At 42.1% G+C, this 20,621-nt stretch overlaps 2 protein-coding genes and 1 long non-coding RNA gene across 7 annotated transcripts in view; 1 reads left to right on the forward strand and 2 right to left on the reverse strand.

The window, feature by feature from the left end:
- Positions 1 to 13,865, reverse strand: part of LOC127612987 (uncharacterized) — a 46,876-nt gene extending 33,011 nt beyond the window's left edge. Inside the window, exons 1-2 of one of the 2 annotated variants that reach the window (XM_052083857.1) lie at positions 10,443 to 13,865; positions 10,025 to 10,382 (exon numbers count right to left, since the gene is read on the reverse strand). In XM_052083857.1, coding sequence (XP_051939817.1) covers positions 10,675 to 13,047 — 2,373 coding nt within the window. In that variant the 5' untranslated portion in view covers positions 13,048 to 13,865 and the 3' untranslated portion in view covers positions 10,025 to 10,382; positions 10,443 to 10,674. Of the gene's footprint in view, positions 1 to 10,024 lie in introns of both variants that reach the window. The other variant, XM_052083856.1, reaches the window with a different exon arrangement.
- LOC127612991 (uncharacterized) lies at positions 505 to 20,160 on the reverse strand. Of its 4 annotated transcripts, none has more exons than XM_052083866.1 (7): positions 19,889 to 20,160; positions 19,044 to 19,105; positions 18,586 to 18,961; positions 18,346 to 18,492; positions 2,446 to 3,888; positions 1,035 to 1,103; positions 505 to 619 (listed from the first exon to the last, which is right to left on the reverse strand). In XM_052083866.1, exons 3-7 carry the CDS (start codon positions 18,925 to 18,927, stop codon positions 599 to 601), a joined length of 2,022 nt encoding a protein of 673 aa, XP_051939826.1. In that variant the 5' UTR covers positions 18,928 to 18,961; positions 19,044 to 19,105; positions 19,889 to 20,160; the 3' UTR covers positions 505 to 598. The 4 variants fall into 4 exon arrangements, with proteins under 4 accessions (XP_051939826.1, XP_051939824.1, XP_051939825.1 ...); XM_052083864.1 differs by lacking the exon at positions 19,889 to 20,160 and adding an exon at positions 19,632 to 19,734; XM_052083865.1 differs by lacking the exon at positions 19,889 to 20,160 and adding an exon at positions 19,640 to 19,723.
- On the forward strand, positions 1,963 to 2,615 carry LOC127613038 (uncharacterized). Its single transcript, XR_007966051.1, has 2 exons — positions 1,963 to 2,001; positions 2,242 to 2,615. It is a non-coding gene; the product is annotated as an uncharacterized LOC127613038 (long non-coding RNA).
- Positions 20,161 to 20,621: the final 461 nt, after the last annotated feature.

Below are 20,621 nucleotides of genomic sequence, written 5' to 3' on the forward strand. Positions count from 1 at the left end.
AAAATTTGAACTGTAGTCACACTTTTGACTTGTATGATACCGGCGCATCTTACCTTCGGTCTTCCGCTTGTTTCCGCCTTAGTTTTCTCAATAACTCGATCATAAATCTCATCGTGCTCAAAGAATTACTCATGATTTCGTATACACGTTTTGTGTACAAATGGCTGCGGACACACCAATCCGACGTTTGTCAATGTGACGGATTGTAGCATCCGCCGAACTTCTTTGCTGTTTGTTGTGTACATTACTTTTGCTTGTCCCGTTCACTGATTTGTGAGCTAACGGTGAATCAGAGTGATCATTTGTCAGGACAGCCTGATGCCATGACAAAACGCCCCTACAACAGCTCCACAGGTGCGGCCGACACCAAGCAGACGTTGCTCACCGACTTCCCGACATCGGATTGGTGTGTCGAGGCCCTTAAAGGATTGAGAACCACTGATTCAGCAAATTCATGATGTGATTTGTAATCTGTCCTGAGTGGCAAAAAACAAAACAAAACTATTTACCGTCAACTATAAAACATGTGTTTTTTTTGTTCAGGGATCATTGCATTCAAAACCAGATTTTGACCATTTCATCCAACTGTTGTCATAGTTCACAGTCCAACGTCACACATCTGCAGACAAAAAACACATTAAATGCGTGATTTTGAGTGACATGTACACACGCATGCCACGATGAAGATCGCATTTCTATCTTTCTTGTAAACACACTTCTTCTGTCAATATAGACATACGAAGTGTGCCCCAAAAATCTATTTCAAACCCAAACTAAAAGATTTCCCGTTGGCCCCTTCAATGTAATTGTCCTGGAATATACAATAGAACTGTGACCTTGGCACTGTACATCAGCTGTTGAATTTTTTCACAAAGGTTTTAAAATAATAATAGAAATACTTGACATATAATTTGATCAATAACTTATATTATAATTACATACTTCATATTATTTTTGAAAATCAATTACTGATATGAGTACAAGGCTCAAATAACTTATTTTCCCCTTTAAGGAGCAATTTTTTTGTTAGTTACCTGTGTGTCAGGACAGGGACTTGGTTGGGCATGAGACTTGTTCTTTGACATCTGGTTAAATGCTTCCAACTTAAAAAAAATGAAAAATAAAATAAAAGAACGTGTGGACAAGAGAAACCATTAATAGAAGTAATTCCTGCAATGCATGAATATCTCAATGAGATTGTGATGAATGGGTTAAAAAAATATTTATCAAGAGAAATAGATCTTTTAGGTTGTATAAAAGTCAAGGTGGACTTGAGGGTGTTCACACGGCACACATTTACATCGGTGCTGCACTGATGTATTTTGTTGCGATATATCCTACACCCGTGTAAATTTTGTGGTGCCTTCACACGTATAAAGCTGCACTAAAGAGACGCGCGTTAACCCCGGTGCAGCCCCACTTGCGTTCACATGGCAGTTTATGCGGCCGTGCAATACGATAATAATAAGTTATAATAGCAATAATACAGAAATAAAACATACGTATGCATAACGTGTACTCCCTTTTCCCCGCCTTGTTTGTGACATATAGAAAAACCATGGTTTATACTTCTCCAGACAAATCAACGCTGTGGTCGATCAGACACCGTAAAAGGATGAGAGAGAGAAAGGAAAGAAGTGCAAAATACCCAGGATGCAAGTTATGCAATACCCGTATGTAATCAACTCTTCTCACGCGTAGCAAGTCTACCCCTGTAGCGCTCGCACGTCCCATTTTATATCGGTGCTGCCCCGCAAACTAGCATTTACTCCGGAGTAAATTTTTTAACCACCTACCGAGCAGGGTTGAATTTGCTCCGGTTTAAGCTGTTTTTAGGGGTTACACCGGTATAACTTTGTACGTGTGAATGCTCTACGGGGAGCAGCCCGTAGAGCACCGGAGTAAAAGCTGCTGTGTGAACACCCCTTTCACTCATTCAGTACCAGCCAATTCTAGACCAAGTCTGAAAAGACGTTTAAAAACGTCTTTGGGAGTGAATGAGTTAAAGGCAGATGGGCCTCCCTATAGTCTGTTCTGAGATTTTTTTTTTCGTCATAGGGGGATTTTCCTTCCCCTGTTTCTTCTGCTCCATATCAACAGTGCCAGTTGTGTTTGGTGAATTGATTTGACAAATATGACAGAAAAATGCTATATAAGCTTTGTAGAAAACTCAAGGAAGGGGAACTCAACGCCAAAAAATTCCCCTGAAGTTAGGAGTGCCCGGTTACCGAACAGTTCAAGCTTAAAGAAAATAACCTATGTTGTTGTTTTGAATTTGTGTGCTGTGTTTCTTAGAGGTGAAGCTGAACACTATTGAGTGTTCTGACATGCCGCTGTCTTTTCCATTTCTTTCACTATTATGCCCTTTGGCAGTGATTTTCCAAAATTACCGGTAGTCATTATGCCTTTTGATACAATATGTGAACTATATTGAGAAAATGTTACCTTTTTTCTCCAGTTTGCCTTAATTTCCTCCTCTGTTGGTGTTCGTTGTTTCTTTGAGCTATCTTTCCGACCTGCCTTCTTCCCAGAAGCTTTCGTCTCTCGATGAGCCCTCTGCACATCTCGCGCCTGTTCCTCTATCAGTTTTAGCCTTTTGGTTTTGTCTTCCTTGATTTGCTCCCCATTCAATAACCTTTTACCACCCCACATTTGCGGCTTCCTCTTGACCACCTGCAGATACCTCGGACGAGAAACTGAACCCAATTGACCTTCACTTGTTGACAGGTCTGGATTCTCGAGGGGAACATCTTGAATGAAGCGGGGCCTTCGTTTTCCTGAGGCAATAGTGTCGTGGGAGTCGTAGGTGTCCGCTGAATCAGGATTACGATTGGGATAATATGGGGTGACACTGGCATCCAGAGTGCTTGTCCAATAAGAATTGGTGTCATGGCTGTAGGGGGAATGGTAGTGAGAGAAATGGGGAAAACTGTAATCTGGGCAAGCAAACGAAGTAGCAGGATCAGGATCACAATAGGAACGAACCACAGGGATTTCGTTCAAGATGTTGGCAACTTTGTTTTTTCCAACTGTCTTCTGCGCTCGTGTGCCATCTTGGCTTGTCGCTGAAAGTGATAATTTCTCTTTGCTTTTTCTTGCGCCACCACATGCTAACAATGCATATTTCTTGTGCGGATCCTGAGACTCCCTGCTGCCGGAGAGCTGTCTGGAAGAGGGACTGTGACTACAGCTTCTGGAAGGCGACAAGGAGGAGGAGGAAGTGGTTTTCATGTCAGGTTTGCAGGATCCACTTGTACTGTAATCTTGACTCTGCTGCTCCACTGGCTCTCTTTGATTCTTTTTCCCATAGAGCCTCTCTTGAGTCCGGTCTGTTAGTTTACTCAAGTCTTCTATTTCCAAGCTCAAGCCCAAAGTGTTGAGAATATTCTGGAGCTGTTCGCACCGCTCATCGACCTGCACCATTTCTTTTCCATCTTTCTTGGTTTTCTCCTCTGTCGGGGGAGACTGGTATCCACTACTGGAACCTAAAGAATGGTCTCGTTTGTCTTTGCCGTTCTTGTCATCGTCCGACAGTGAAGGTCTGTCCCTGGGGTGCTCTTCGCTAGTGGAGAGCGCTGTCCTCTCTCCACCATTCTCTGGTAGCTGCGGTTCACCGTTGCACTGAAGGCTCTCGCGGCAAAGAGGCCGATCTGAATCATCCCCAACACCGGAGTGCTGGCTGTTGAAGAGCTGCTCTCCTAAATGAAAGTCTTCACTGTTATCACTGGCGACCCTACTGAGCAGGTCCATATCAACTCCCTTGTTGAGCAAACTGAGGAAGCGCTCAAAGCCTTTGTTGGAAACATTTTCTTGCTGGATTTCTGAGCTAATGCTTTGACTGGGAGGAGGTTGGGTACCAGATGTGGTGGCCATTTCACGATCGGGGGCCTGGGAAAAACCAAAATATAATCTTAAATGACTTGATGGATTAAATAAATCCATAACTCTGAAATAAGTAAAAGACAGAGAATAGCTAGCTAAATTCGGCAATGTGCTGCAATCTACTCACAAGACTGCAGTCGGCCTCATTAAAATCGATTGATAATTGAGCAAGCTATGGCTTAATTTCAATGGACATGCATTGCCTTTGCCTTCTCTGGGAGCAAATGTCGCTATCGGCAAAGGGTGAGCATTCGCATCTAGCGTTGTTGTACTAAATTCAGAAATTGGAAACTTTCCATGATTGTGAATATTATCAGAATGAGTGGTGGTTGCTGTCTGTACCAGACATTCAAGTTTGATAGCCGTTGTAATCTCAATAATCAGTCCAGTATATCTTTCATTATTCACGTATTTACAATGTGACAGAGCGCCATGGACTGCTGTCACATCAGATTTCTTCTTCAAATTTACATGGGTACCATCCAGAGTTCAGAAGGAAGCACACTTCTTATTTTCTTTCTATAAATTTTCTTAATTAAATGTACACTAATTAACAGAATCATGAAATTAGTAATTTCATACTCCAGCAAGATTGGCCACAAAAATATAACGACCCCTTTGTACCCCAAAAAATACAGACAGATAGAGACAATGACCAGTTGTCATTGAACGCATCACATGCTAAAGTGTGAGTTGCTACGGATTGCCGAGCGGAAAGAAGGAGCAGCAACAGCAAAGTCAACATTTCTCTCGTGTGAAGCTTTCCCACATTTGAAAGTAAAGAACAGAGCGAAACATGGTGGCAGCGCGTGTGTAGAAATTGGCGACGTGAAGAGGGGGTTGGACGAAACGCTAGCTCGTTAGCACGGAAGCTAACCGCGGACGTTAGCACGGAAGCCAACTGCGAAAAGTCGCAATGCAGCTGCAACCCACCACCAGAGACCAACCAGTCAAACGCCAGCGAGCGTGAGGGAGCCGGTAAACCCACTTGCCACGTTAGAAACACCCAGCAGCAAGCCCACTGGACACGTCACAAACTAGCATACAACCGGCTAGCAACGAGACCCGACAAAATGCCACCCAAACAGAAGCAAGACACAAAGCAGGAAGAGGATTCCCTGACCCTCACTCAAGTAAACGAATTACTCCAGCAACAAAAAGAGCTTTTTACGGCGCTCTTGCAACAACAACAGGAAAATTTCAAAGGATTTGTCAAGATTATAATAGACTCAACAAACTCACAACTTGAAACTTTTACCAGGGAAGTCCAACAAATAAAAAACAGCATCAACTTTACCCAAAAAGAGGTAGACGACATTAAAAAAATCTAATCTGTCAAACTGGCCATTCCAAAGACATGCAAACATAATTCTACAAAATATGTGACGGCATGCTTGTATTAACAGACAAGCTGGACTACCGTATTTTCACGACTATAAGGCGCCATTAAAAGTCTTAAATTTTCTCCAAAATGGACAGGACGCCTTATGGTGCGGAGCGTCCTTTATATGCGCTGAGTTCCAAAATCTGACTGACAGCCGACACGCTGTTTATATAGAGAAAAGGCGGAAGTGACTGTGGCCAGGCATGCGGGAAAGAAGTCGGCCAATCAGGGAAAGGTGGGTGTGTATATATATATACATATATGGAGAGGGAGAGAGAGAGAGGGTGAGAGAGGACAGGCAAGCTAGTCCGCCAATGGTGAAGGGTGGGCGTATAAGTGGACGCTAAAGGGACGCCTCAAGCCAGTACCAACACTTGTATAGAGTGTGGCAATGTGCATTGTTGCAAAACAACTCCGGTTTTGGTTTCTAAGAATCCCTGAAAATAAATTCGACAAAAAGACACGCCTACGAAGCTCAGTTCAAACTTAAAGCCACCGGTTATGCTTTTGGCATGCATGCCCATCTCACAGCAGCGGTGAAAAAACAAGTCAAGCAAATGAACTCTGAGCTTGCCGTTATTCCCGGAGGCTTGACTAAAGAACTCCAACCGCTGGACATTGGCATCAACCGGGCATTCAAAGTAAAGTTGCGAACGGCATGGGAACAATGGATGATCGGTGGCAAACACAACTTTACAAAGAGTGAGAGGCAGCGCTTGGCGAGTTACGCCACAATACGCAACAACGAGAGGGAAGGCGGCGTTTTTGATGGATTACGGTACTTGCACAATTGTTCAATTCTTTCTACACACACACGCGCTGCCACCATGTTTCGCTCTGTTCTTTACTTTCAAATGTGGGAAAGCTTCACACGAGAGAAATGTTGACTTTGCTGTTGCTGCTCCTTTCTGCTCGGCAATGCGTAGCAACTCACACTAGCATGTGATGCGTTCAATGACAACTGGGATGTGCAGTCCTCTGCTTCTGATACAGAGGATGAGGACTTTGATGGATTTCTGGGTGATGATTGATCGAAAAACGTGAGAACATTGTACGATGGCTAAATAAAATACACCCGAACTCAGTTCTGCTTTCGTTGCCTTTTTAAAAACGTGTTTTTAGCTTATCTGTATGTCTTGGCATGCTACCGTATGCTTCAAGCTAACGTGTTAGAGTGCGCGCATGCATGCCGTATGTTTAAGCTGGCGTATGTTTTACCACTGTAAAACTGCGGCCATTAGTACGGTGCGTCCTGTGTATGTGTAAAATACAGAAATGTCACCCATGAATGACACGGCGGCCATTAGTACGGTGCGTTGAATAGTCGTGAAAATACGGTACTTGGAAGGACAGTCAAGAAGAAACAACTTGGTAATTGATGGAATTGAGGAAAAACGGGGAGAAACGTGGACTGAAACAGAGGAAAAAGTTCAAAAAATCCTCAAGGAGAAGCTGCTGATACAGGGGCAAATTGAGGTGGAGAGAGCACAGGAAGACAAGACCCTGGAAGACCTCGACCGAGGCCAGTTGTGGTGAGATACAAGGACAGATCAAGGATCCTACAAAAAGCAAAATACTTAAAAGGCTCCAACATCTACATCAACAAAGACTTTACAGATGCCGTACGACAAAAAAGAAAAGAGCTCCTCCCAAATTTAAAAGCTGCACGTGACAGAGGGGAAACTGTCTACTTAAGACATGACAAACTTATCGTCCACCCCCGCACCAGTACTACAGGCTCGAGTTCAACACCATCAAGCAGCATACTGAGAATTATTCACCACCCGACGATAAAGACTCTGACCCTACTGAAGCAGGAAATTCACATACCAAAAAACATGGACTTCGAACCCTTTGATGACCCTCCCAACCCTTTGATGACTTCCAACCCTACTGACCACAAGACATTTGACCCTGAGAACAACTTGGACAATTGGACCTGGACAATAACTTTTTCAAGACCGACGACCGCGAGGGAGCCAGCGACGACTGCGGGGGAGCCAGTGACCGTGAGGGAGCCGGGAGACAGCGAGCCTGAGGCAGCCGGGAGACAACCAGCCAGCGCGCGTGAGAGAGCCGGGAGGCAGCCAGCCGGCGAGCGTGAGGGAGTCGGTGACGACCGCAAGGGAGCCAGCAACCACGAGGGACCCAGTGATGACGGCGAGAGAGCGAGCGACGACAGCGAGGGAACCAACGACAATCGCGAGGGAGCCATCGATGACCGCGTGGGAGCGGGAAATTCACATCCCAAAAACATGGGACTTCCAACCCTTTGAAGATATTGACTATAAGCCATTCGATCCCGAGAACAATTTGGACCCAGACAATAACTTCTTCAATAACAAACAAAGGGTAACAAACTCCGACTATTACCTGGATGAACAATTCAACACTAATATAAAATTGGAAAATGAACCTTCAGTAATACACTTAAACAGTAGAAGTCTCTATAAAAACTTCACAAAAATCAAATACCTGACTAAATTCAATAAATTTAAAATAATTGCCATATCAGAAAATTGGCTTGATGAAGATAAAACAACTGAAATGGAAATAGAAGGTTATGAAATGTTTGCAACTAATAGAGAAAACGAAAAAGTAAGGGGGGTTGCAATATATGTAGACAAAGCACTTATATGCAGTAACATCGAGAGATTGACAAACACAATAGAAAACCTAATGGAATGTCTAACCATTGAAATACATAATAAAAAGGCATCAAATATCATAAGTTGCATCTATAGGACACCAGGAACATGTATTGACACATTCAATAAAAAACTAACAGATATGCTCAGTTACTACAACGATAAGAAAACACGAATAATATGTGGTGACTTTAACATTGACTTATTAAACCCAAATAGACACAAAAAAACAACTGACTTCATAAATACTATGTACAGCAACAGCTTTTTCCCAGTAATCCTGAAACCTAGCAGAATAACAGTTGACACGACCACATTAATAGATAACATATTTATAAATAAGATTGATCATAAAATGGACAGTGGACTTCTCATTAATGACATAAGTGACCACCTACCTGTTTTTGCAGTTTTTCATAATTATTTTGATAGAAAAGCTAAATCAACAACTCATATAACAGAAATAAGACTAAGAACCCAACGCTCCATCGATGCCTTTAAGCAAGACCTAGAAAAACAAAACTGGACCGAGGTCTACTCAAACGAAGACCCAAATACAGCGTTAGAAGTATTTCAGTCTACCATTATCTCCTTATATGATAAACATTTTCCATTAACTAAAGTCTCCAAAAAGTATAAAGACCCAAGTAAGCCATGGATAGCGAAAGGCATAGAAAACGCATGTAAAAAGAAAAACCATTTATATAAATTGTTTATAAAATTGAGACCTGAAGAAGCAGAAAAAAAATATAAGACCTATAAAAATAAACTAGTAAATATAAGAACCAGTAAAAGAGATCATTAAGATTAAGATTAAGAAAACCTTTATTAGTCTCGCAATGGAGAAATTCCAGATTCACAGCAGAAAAGTTATGAAAGGAAGAAGTAGAACAACAAAAAAATAGGAGCTGCTGGAAAGGCAGCCACTCTCGCGGCGCCATTTTGAAGTCAAAAATAACAAAAATAACACAAGACAACACATAGGACAGAGACAGTCGTGCAATCTTCACCACTTTTCTGCATACACTTTGTTGTCTGAAGCAGTTATAGATGAAAGAGGAGAGGATCAAAGTGTCCTTTCACCAGTGGATCAGAGACATCATGCTGAAAATGTGCACACGTCTGCTACAAGCAAAGTTTTGAAAGCAAACACGAAGCTGTAGCGTCCATTGACGAAAAGAGATTAGTTCACTTCTCCTGTCCCACATAATCCGCTTCAAACTCCAAGCCGCGACTCCCAGCTCCAAATCCGCATCGGCACTCCGCGCCAACGCTCCTTTCTTCTCATCGTCGGCTCCTCAAGACCTCCATCCATCCAGCCCCAGACCGTTCAACAGCACCGATCTCTCCGCTGAACAAAGCGGGGCTGTGAAAAATGCTGCCCATTACAGGCGCAAGACACAAGCGCCCCGGGACTGTCCAGCAACGACAGTCAAATGGCGCCGACATTCCTCCAGTCAAAAACAGTGCTGGCATACCCATGCTGCCGAGAAGGCGCAACCACCAAGCACAGAGTCTCCTCCTTGATGAATGTCGTGGCCAAAAAATGCTGAAAAAGGTCCACATCAAGTCCACACGACGTAACAACAAACACAAAGTGACAAAAGAAACACAAGAACAACAAAAAAAGCAAGGCTCATGAGAGCACTTGCTGACGGCTGCCTACTCGGGCACCATCTTGACTTCTCATGCACTCTCATTCTCATTATCATGCACTATTAGAGCAGAATAAAAGTAACACACAAAAATATGGAAAATACTTAACCAAGTAATCAGAAATAGTCCTAAAAAATGGATTATCCAGAGTATTTTATCAAAGGCAAAAATACTATTTTGGAAAAAACTGCAGAAATAGCAACTGAATTTAATGAGTATTTTGTCAACATCGGCAGTAACCTAGTAAAACAAATTCCTGATCCAACAAACTTTTTGAAATAGATACGTAGAAAAAAACTCCTCCACAATGTTCCTTACTGCTGTAAAACAAGAAGTATCAAATATTATAACAACTTTTAAAAATAAAAAGTCAACTGATTGCTTTAATATTGATATGACAATAATCAAGCAGATTATAGAATATGTGGTGCGACCTTTCACGTACATATGCAACCTGTCATTCAAAGCTGGTATCTTTCCATCAAAAATGAAAATTGCTAAAGTTATTCCAATCTATAAAAGTGGAGAAAGACATCTGTTTACAAATTATAGACCAATATCACTACTACCACAATTTTCAAAAATATTAGAAAAACTATTTTCTCGCAGACTTGATAGCTTTATACAAAGCATGCGCTGTTAAGCGAGAATCAATATGGTTTCAGGGAAAAACGGACCACCTCAATGGCAGTTATGGAGTTTGTGGAAGAAATAGCCACTAATATAGACGGCAAAGAATTTACTGTTGGAGTTTTCCTAGTTCTAAAAAAAAGCTCTTGACACAATAGATCACAGTATATTATTGAAAAAAACTAGAAAGATATGGCATTAGAGGTGTAGCTTATAAATGGATAAAAAGTTATTTAGAAAACAGATATCAGTACGTGCAGCTCAACAATAAAAAAACGAATCACCTGAAAATCACTCACGGAGTTCCTCAGGGGTCAGTGCTTGGTCCAAAACTATTCATCTTCTATATAAATGATATCTGCAAGGTCAAGTCAAGTCAACAGTATTCGCTGCATACAAAGTGCTGTACATGGAGCGATTTAACATACACAATAAACAGTAAGACAAAATGGTAGAAAGCACCAAGCAGTAAAATCATGCTGAGTCGAACGCCAAAGAATACAAGTGGGTTTTGAGGAGGGCTGTAAAGATGGGCAGCGAGGAGGCTTGCCGAATGTTCAGTGGGAGGTCATTCCAGAGAGAGGGACTAGGAACGGAAAAGGCTCGATCCCCTCTGAGCCTCAGTTTAGTTCTTGGTACTTCTAACAAAGACTGGTCCACAGACCTGAGGCGCCGGGCAGGTGTGTAGGGGCGGATGAGCTCAGAGAGGTAAGGTGGCGCGAGATTATTTAGAGATTTGAAAACAAAGAGGAGGATCTTGAAAATAACTCTAAAATGAATGGGGAGCCAATGAAGGGATGCCAGAGTAGGAGTTATATGCCCCCTCTTACGAGTACCAGTCAAGAGGCGAGCAGCGGCATTCTGGACCAGCTGAAGGGGCTTAATGGAGGACTGGCTGACTCCAAAGTAAAGGGCATTACAGTAATCGAGCCGGGATGTGACAAAGGCATGGATTACTGTCTCAAAGTGTTCATGTGAGAGGAAAGGTTTTATTTTGGCCAGCTGTCTAAGGTGAAAGAAGCTGGATTTAACAACGGCACCAATTTGCCGATCGAGTTTGAAATCACTGTCCAGTTTAAGGCCCAAGTTTGAGACTGTTAATTTCAAATAAGGAGACAGGGGGCCCAAGACTACAGGATGGAATGTACAAGGGCCACTGGGACCAAACAATATCACCTCTGTCTTCTTTTCGTTGAATTTCAAGAAATTTTGTGCCATCCAGGTTTTGATTTCTCCGAGACAGGATAGGAGTGGCCTTAATGAGAAGGTGTCTTTCTTGCTCAGTGGGACATAGATCTGGCAGTCATCTGCATAGCAGTGGAAGGGAATACCATGTTTCCTTAAGATGGAACCCAATGGGAGAAGATACAGCGAGAATAGCAGAGGCCCCAGAATTGAGCCCTGTGGAACACCACATGACAGGGCAGCAGTGCGTGTCTCAGAGCAGCCAAGGCTGACACAAAAGGTCCTGTCAGCTAGATAGGACCTAAACCACTCAAGAGCACTGCCGCCAATGCCCACAAAGTGCTGCAAACGAGTCAGCAGAATACTGTGATCCACTGTATCAAATGCTGCAGTTAAGTCCAATAAGACCAGACACATGTGGTCTCCAGAGTCATTTGCCAGGAGGATGTCATTAGAAACGCGTAACAGGGCTGACTCCGTGCTATGCATTGTCTTGAAACCTGACTGGAAGACCTCCAAGATGTTATGTTCATCCAAGAAAAGTTTCAACTGCATGTGCACCACTTTTTCCAGAATTTTGGAAATGAAAGGCAGTTTTGAAATGGGCCTGTAACTTGACAGCACATCTGGATCAAGACCAGGTTTCTTGATCAAGGGTTGGACCACAGCATGTTTAAACTGTTGGGGAACTACACCAGAAGAAAGGTTGCTGTTGATGATATCCAAGACCGATGCACCAACACTCGGGAGAACCTCCTGAAAGAAGCGTGGGGGAAGAGAGTCGCAAGGGGAGCCAGATGGCTTCGTCTGGCGAACTACATCCTTCAAAAGCGCCAATGACAAAGTATCAAAAGAATTAAGTACAGCTGAACATGGAACATGGACAGAGGGGTCAGATGCGGTATTTGAGACCCGAGTCCTAGCTGTAGAGACCTTATCAATGAAAAACTGAAGGAATCTGTTGCACATCTCGGGTGAAGAATCCGAGCAAGTAGGCAGAGGGGGTTTGAGTACCGAATCTATCGTTTTAAATAGTGCGCGTGGGTTGTGACGGTTAGCTAGAATAAGGTCCGACAGATATTCTCTTTTGGCCTCTTTTACTGTGAGCTGGTAGTTACGCCAGCAGTCTTTCCAAATTTGATAAGAGACATGAAATTTGTCTTTTTTCCACTCGCGTTCAGCTTTGCGACACTCCTGCCTAGCTGCGCGCGTAATGTCGTTAAACCATGGCTCGGGTTTAGGCTTTGGGAGCACAATTTTTGAAGGAGCCACCAAATCCAGGATGGCACGGCATGACGAGTCGAACCAAGAGGTGAGTTCCTCTGTGTTAGACGAGGGTACGCAAAGGTTATTAAAGGCAGAGAAACGACTAGCAGTGCGAGGGTTAAAAATTCGGCGTTTACAGCGAGGAGCGCCAGATTTCACAGCAGCATGCGATAAGACTACGTCAAATAAAACTGCCATGTGATCAGAAATCCCATTTTCAAGGACTTCCAGATTTGACACCGGTAGACCATGAGCAAGGACAAGGTCTAAAATATGTCCTTGTTCATGTGTCAGACTGGTCACATACTGCACAAAATTAAAATAGTCAATAAGTCTTAAGAATTCTTTTGCTAGCGGTTTTTCCGGACAGCACACATGGATATTAAAATCCCCCATTAGGAGGATATGATCATATCTCAGCCTGATTTCCGCAAGAAAGGTTGAAAACACAATTCTCAAAACAATTTAAATGTGTCCTATTTGCTGATGATACAACTTTCTACTGTTCTGGAATAAATCTGAAACAGCCCCTGACAACTGTAGAAAACAAATCAAACAAATTAAAAAACTGGTTCGACAGAAATAAATTGTTACTTAACCTGAAAAAATCAAAGTTAATTGTTTTTGGCACAAGACCAATCAAACACCAAGCTAAAATTATGGTAAACTCAATTGAAATAGAAAGAGCGTATGAGACCAAGTTTCTCGGATTAGTAACAAGGGCTGTTCACACGGCAAGATTTGGTCCGGTGCTGCACCGGGGCTGCCCCAGTAGAGCGTTCACACGTGCAAATTAGCTCCGGCGTAGCCCCGGAAAAGAGCTTATACCGGACCAAAATATTTGACCCACATCAGGGAGGTCTGTCAAATATTTGCTCCGCAGCAAATGCTCGTTTGCGAAGCAGCACCGGTGTAAATTTGCACGTGTGAACGCAACTGGGTTAAATTAGCTCCAGAGCAAATGCTTGTGAAGAGTACGTATGGCGAGAATGCGTTGCTTTCATGCTCTGTCGGACTTCCGTAATGTGTTGATTCATAACGACACAAGACTTGGCTAGTAATATCTTTCCTTTTGTAGGAGACTGGACTGTCTCGGAGTTGTTTGTTCCTTTGTTGTTTGTTCACAACCCCCCGCCCCCCATAGAATTTATTTTGTGATTTCCTCTCTTGATTTTCTGTTTGGCGCATTAGTGTTTGCTTTTCTGAGTGTCATTGAAGTCATCGTTCATTTACGTTTTCCTGGGCGGTCACTCTCGAGCAGAAGGCACGGAGACCGAGAAGGAGAAGGACGTGCCGGTCCAGTAGTCGCTTGAGTTGTGTATATACAGTACATTTTAAAAAGAACCAACACGACAGCTCGTTTGTTTTCTGTCGTTTTGCTCTGCTGCAGAAACTGCCGTGTGAACGCAAGTAGGGCAGCCCCGACACTGTACCGGGGCTGCCCCGCTCAGCTGCTTTATAAGTGTGAACGCTCCACACAATTTGCTGCGGTGCAAAATATCTCGGTGCAGCACCGGAGCAAATGTGTGCCGTGTGTACGGCCCTACAGACTCAAAACTATGTTGGAAACCACATATCGATAACATAAAAAGAAAAATAGCCAAAACCGTAGGGATCCTCTACAAAACCAAGGAAGTGCTAAATAAGAGATCTTTGTACACATTATATACTTCATTATTATTACCATATATGACCTACTGTGTGGAAATATGGGGAAATGCCTGCAAAACAAACACGCTCCCTATTCTCAAACTACAAAAAAAAGCAATTCGAATTATTAATCGATCAAAATATACGGAATCGACAAATCCACTATTTATCAAATTAAATATGATGAAATTTTATGACCTGGTTGACTATAAAATCGCCCAATTAATGTACAAAGCACACAATAACCTGCTCTGCCAAAACATTCAGAAGTTTTTCGAAATTCAAGAAAGCAGCTATGAATTAAGAGGTACCAACTTATTCAAAAAACTCAAAACAAGAACATCAAGAAGTGTATCTAGCAAAGGTGTTAATCTGTGGAATTATCTCGAAACGGACCTGAAAATGAGTAAATCGCTGGCTGAGTTCAAAAACCAATTCAAAAAAATAGTACAAACAATTTACATCAATCAGAGTTAAAATGATAAATTCTAAACATTAAATATAATGATAAATCAGAACGAAGTTGATAAATAGAGAAAGGTATTGAAATATCCATTATGAATACAAGAGAAAATTGACACAAGAGTGCCAGGGTGTGGATGTATATAATCCCGATACAAACCAAAAGTTGTAAAAATATCACGGTTAAGGGTAAAGTATGAGCCTTAATGGAGACTTCTTTCTTCTTACTTTTTTCTTTTCTGATTGATATAAAAATGATTTAGTAGCTATAAACACATAACGGGGTAGGACTAGATACGTTTTTTACTTCTTCCTACTCCCTTGAACATAATAACTGTGTTGAATGAAGACTGATTTCTTTCTTTTTACTTTTTTATCTACCTTATTTTCTGTCAAATTATTACTGTATGTTTTATGTTCAATAAACAAACTCGCAAAAATAAATGACATAGTGATTTGCCCTGTGAGGTATGCTCGGAAGATCTTAGCATTCCATTTGGTAATTTGGTTTGATTCCAATTGGAATACAAGGATTTATGTGAACATGACTAGTGATTTTCTTTGTGTTTAATCCATATATGACATTTGCAAGGAGCGCTTTTCCTTTGGGGGAACTAACGATCCACATTTCCCCCTATTTTCTGACATGCTACAGATCAACTGAATCATTTGTTTGCGCATTTTCTACGCTGTAAATTTGAAGCAATCGTCTGTTTTTGAATAATAAGGATTAAGAAATAATTGCTGTCCTTCTAACATTGAAAATTTTACACTCAACCCATTCAGCCGATCACACTCACGAATGAGTGGTATCGGTAGCAATTGATTGACTGTAGTTAATTAACAATAAATTAATCAATGCTATATTTTCCCTATATTTTTGAAGGATGGGAAAATTATGAAAACTCTTTAATGTTGTGATCTGTGTTCCGTTTCCATATCAGTTTTATAGCGAGCAGACAAATGAAGATTTGCCATTGAAAAGATGTTTGTAGATGTAGCTTGACTTCCGACAGGAGTGGTTTTGCTGGTTGTGGTCTTGTAGGCACTCCCTTTTGCCTTTACTATGTGACAACATTTCCCAAAAATGACAGTCTGTCAAAATGCTAAGTCTGCCTGAATGGCCAAGTCAACCCGAGTACAAAGCGAAAATTCAGAAAATCAGCGAATGGGTAACAATTACTCTCTGGGTAGTTATTATACAATATCAGACATCCAATTCATGTTGAAGGCAGCTCTATCCTTTCCACAATGTGAAATCCTCAATTTGCACACATTGTGCTGTCTCCAATTTCCACATTATCATTGTTACAGGAAGCGAGCTTCACATTAGTTTCTCGTGACAACGAACAAAATCATCCCACGCTGGCTGTGTTTATGGCTGTAAAGCAGTGATGCTTAGCATAAAACTAGAGCTGTCAGTTTAGTGCGTTTTTATTGGCATTAATTTAAATGAATTTTAACGGGATTAAATTTTTTCTCGCGAGATTAACGCGGCACACGTCACAAGCGGATGTTACCTTGCTCTATAAATACATCAGAACAAAACAACAAGCGCGCTGCAGAAGTCCACGCCCATGTCTGTTTTGCCAGCCACGGCAGCACGAGACACCGAAAACGGATACTTAAAGAGTTTATGAATGTAAAGTTTACTTTTAAAAAGTTGCCCGATTGCTCCACTGACAAGACCAAAGTTATCTGTTCTTCTCTCTCTCTGTATCATACAGATATACGATGTATGCCACTGACACGATTGTTACTTGTTTGGAACTATTTTGTGTGGAAGGTTACAGTGTTCTGCGTCCATATAAATAGAGCGGGTGGAGCTTCTCTGTGTTTGTCTGACAGTGGTAGCGACCTCGCGAAAATAAAACGTCTCCAGTGTTGTCATTGAACCAAGTGTAGTCATTCGAAATGAGGTCTACACAAAAACTGTAGAGAGACTTCCGCACAAGAAGGACCAACACAATCAACATAGCCTGACTGTGTTAGGGGGATTAACCCCTAAAATAATCGAAAAATAATCGATATTAATCGATACATCGATGCGCGCGTGCGCGATGCGAGTGCATCGGCTCATTCACTGGGTACGACGCAATTCACGGGTGAAATCGAGATTAATCACGATGCATTGGTGGGTATCGGTAAAATCCGATTCAAGCGCCGTTTTATTCATGTTAAACGTCACCTATCTGCCCTTTCCTAGGCGCAATGAATGCACCATCATTGTTTTGCGTTGTGTGTTGAATACGGACGGTAGCCGCACGTCACATACAGTCCAGTACACAACTAGCGAAACACTATGGAAGTTCGCGCAAGCAGCAGCGAGGAAACTATTGTATTTAATGCTTCCGCAACATTCAGGTCTTATGTTTGGAAATACTACGGCTTCGAAAAGAAAGATGGAAAGATTGATAAAAGCTCCGTAATTTGCAAAGAATGTCGCACGACGAAGCCATACAACGGCAGCACCACAAATATGTAGACCACTTAAAACGATGGCACCACATCACTGACAAGTTTCCCGCCCCCTCCTCCGCCTCCCCGTCCAGTCCCTCGTTGGACACCGGTAGAAACTCTTGGCAAACCAGGTCAGGATCAGCAAAATATTGCCTCTTATTTTGGGGGTCCCCTTGCAGCTCATTGTGACCGCGCAAGGAAAAACTATATATGGATGACTCTTTTGGACATTTCATTTTGACACTCAGTGAGAGTGGTCTGTGTACGCTACAATACACACAGCAGCTTTGACGCTGTGACTGCCACATTGTTTCAATTGTATTTTTTTGTCTGTCCTATGGAGATGGATATTTCATATAAGACACTCAGTGAGTAGTCTGTTTGTGTTTACACTACAGCAATAGCTGTGAGTCTCAGGTACCAAATTGTTTACATTTTCTTTGCACAAAACCCAATTGTGAAAGAGCTTAAATAAGTTGTTTTACACGTTCTACTGTTTATAAGGAATAAAGTGGTCTACTTTTTGCAATACCATACTGAATTCCATCTTTTTTTTTACTTTTTTTCTTTGCGTATTTGCATCATGTTTAATTGCACAATATCACAACAAATTGCACTGTATCGTATCGGATCGCATTGATTTGAACTAAATGTGTATCGCGTCGTATCACATCGTGAAGACGGTGAAACGTATCGCATCGTGTCGCCAGAAAATTCCATGTATCGTATCGCATCGATTAATTTTTTAGTCCATTTGAGTTAATTATGACAGTTGCATTTTTAATTTGATTAAATATTTTAATCGTTTGAAAGCTCTACATAATACATTAATTTTAATCTATTAATTTCTTTTTGCGATATCTGTGTATCTTTGATTGAAAAATTAAAAACACGATTTTTCCCCTTGATTCCCATCAGCTGCAAATGACGTGATCAGGCGGGCTTTCCTACCTAATACCATATTGAACTATCTATGATTTATTTGTAGTGGGTTGTTACTGCCACAATAAAATGTAACACCACCACTGATCTTATCTTTAATTTGTATTAACAACATAATTTTGAATGTGTACAGTAAATGCACACTTGTGTCCAAAGAGTGACAATGACAAATGTACGAACCAACTTGTTAGATGTAAATCCACTGAGGTCACTGAACCTATGCCTCATTAAAGCCTCAGCTCGGAGCTTCAGGGGATGTTCTTCCAGCTGCTCTGTGCTATGACTTGGAGAGTCATCACTCTCAGTAGGTGACCCGTATGTCTTGCACTGCGATTTAAAGAAATTGTGAAAAAATATCATCCCAACAACACAATGTAATATTTTAACTGCTCAGTGGACATCGCATACATTAATGCTCACCTTTGACAGAAAGTTGAGAGAATGTCGCTCCTTCAAAATCGTATCCACCCTGTCTCGAAGAGTTGCATCTTTCGAGTCTGGTGTTAGTTTCTTCTTAATCATTTTAATTGTCTTGACGAGAATGGCAGCTTTCTTGCTTAATATTTGCTCTTCTATATCTTGAAGCACATTCATTTTTCTGGTCAGCTCCGGATCAATGTCATCTTCCAGAGGCTCCCCATCAAATACCCTATGATCACTGTGAGGTGCGGCCACTCCCATATGATGAATGTCTCTCGGGTAAACTGAATTCAGATTCCTCTGCTGACAGAGAAAATCGTCTTCCCAGGCAACTGGATCCATTCTTCAACAACGACCTCTTTCACGCGCATGGGTCCTGAGAAGGGAGGGACAATAAATAAGCAAAAACCATTTGCATGCCCAATATTCGTTTAGAGCCACCATAAAAGGTAACTTACCTTCAAACTTACTCAAAATGCCTATGCTTCATGGACCAACCAAGCCGCTTATTTTTTCCAGCCTGCAAGTATTACAGTCCAGTTTTTGGATGTGCAAGAGTTCAAGGTGGTAGCCGATACATATCAAATTCTACACCAACGATATAATACTGTGGTTAATCGTACATGATATGTATTTATCTAGATCTACATCATCACGTTGCCTAAATTTGCTTAATTTTGCTATTTAAATTTGCTATTCACCCATTCACACACACATTCATACACCAGTTGGTTTCCCTGTAAGGCCCACTGGGGCCCATTCAGGGTTCGGTGTCTTGCCCAAGGACACCTCGACAGCAGACAATCGGAACCGGGATTCGAACCCAAAACGTTTCGGTCATTGGACGATGCGCTCTACCAACTGAGTGACAGCCGCTCCGGTAGGACACCGTACAATGCATTACGAATGGATCAAACCGCTAAACGGTGTATTACTGATGACTTAGCTGAGTAGCTTTTTAAATATCTTTGACCGTTTACGTGAGTTAAAAGCATATACCGCTTCTCATTTCGTAACGAAATGTGTTATCTTTGCAAAAGGAGTACCTAATGACCCGGGTGCTGCGAGGGCTGAACCATAACACCAACCATATTTGACGATCAACACATACAAAAACAAAACAAAAAAAAACGTTCTCCTACGTATTTCCGGACCGCTTTTAGTTCAAGGCGCCCCCTAATGTGTGGAAGAACGAATAATTTGATGACGCGTGTACAATTACCCGTTTAATGCTTTTGTACAAAGTAAAGCAAAGAAAACTATCATCAAAAGTATTCGTTCGTATTTTCCAAGTAAAACACACCCCGGTTACGCTGTACAGCCGTAGATACCCATCATTGGGTTTCACCTGTCGTAATGTGGGTAAATACGATGCAGTCGGTTTCAAGCAAGCAATAGTTTATTATAGACTTAGCTCTAGCAGTCGTCGCACACACGTCTCCATAGGCTTCCTAAGCTAACGACATTTCCCCCGGCATCCATACTGTTAGGGCTTTCAAAGTAAAAGCATTACAGCTATTACCACATCTCCCTTTCTAGAACACTGAACAGACATATCTGTGGAAGCAAATATTGTGAACAGAATTCTGGATATTCAACAATCCAATTCATTTTTTTTCCCACAATCATTTTTTTTCTCTTCCCACCACACAGTTCACGAGTCCAGTCTATGAGGTTCTCGCACCACTCTGCCACACCTAGTGGTATGACGCTGTGTGCGTGCAAGGACAGGTGTGTGACGGATGGTTGTGTGTCCCTCGGGAGCCGGTGCTGGACGTGATGTGGGGCGTTCTGGAGAACCCACTGCAGGCTCACTTGGTTGTGGTGCAGTGCTGGGTGTCGGTGTGTGAATCCGGTGTCCGGTGCGGGGCTGGCTCCTCCTGGAAAAGTCTCCACGAGGTCTGGTTGGCTTCGGAGGAGCAAAACGCGCGATCAGCCACGGATCGTCCACCGGAGGAAATCGAAGAGTCCAACAAAAAAGCTCAAATCCGTTCGAACAAGCACATCATCCTGGCGACAACGCTGTCAGAGATTTT

Source organism: Hippocampus zosterae, chromosome 13 (genome assembly GCF_025434085.1).
Source record: "Hippocampus zosterae strain Florida chromosome 13, ASM2543408v3, whole genome shotgun sequence".
In the NCBI taxonomy this organism is placed as follows: Eukaryota; Metazoa; Chordata; class Actinopteri; order Syngnathiformes; family Syngnathidae; genus Hippocampus; species Hippocampus zosterae.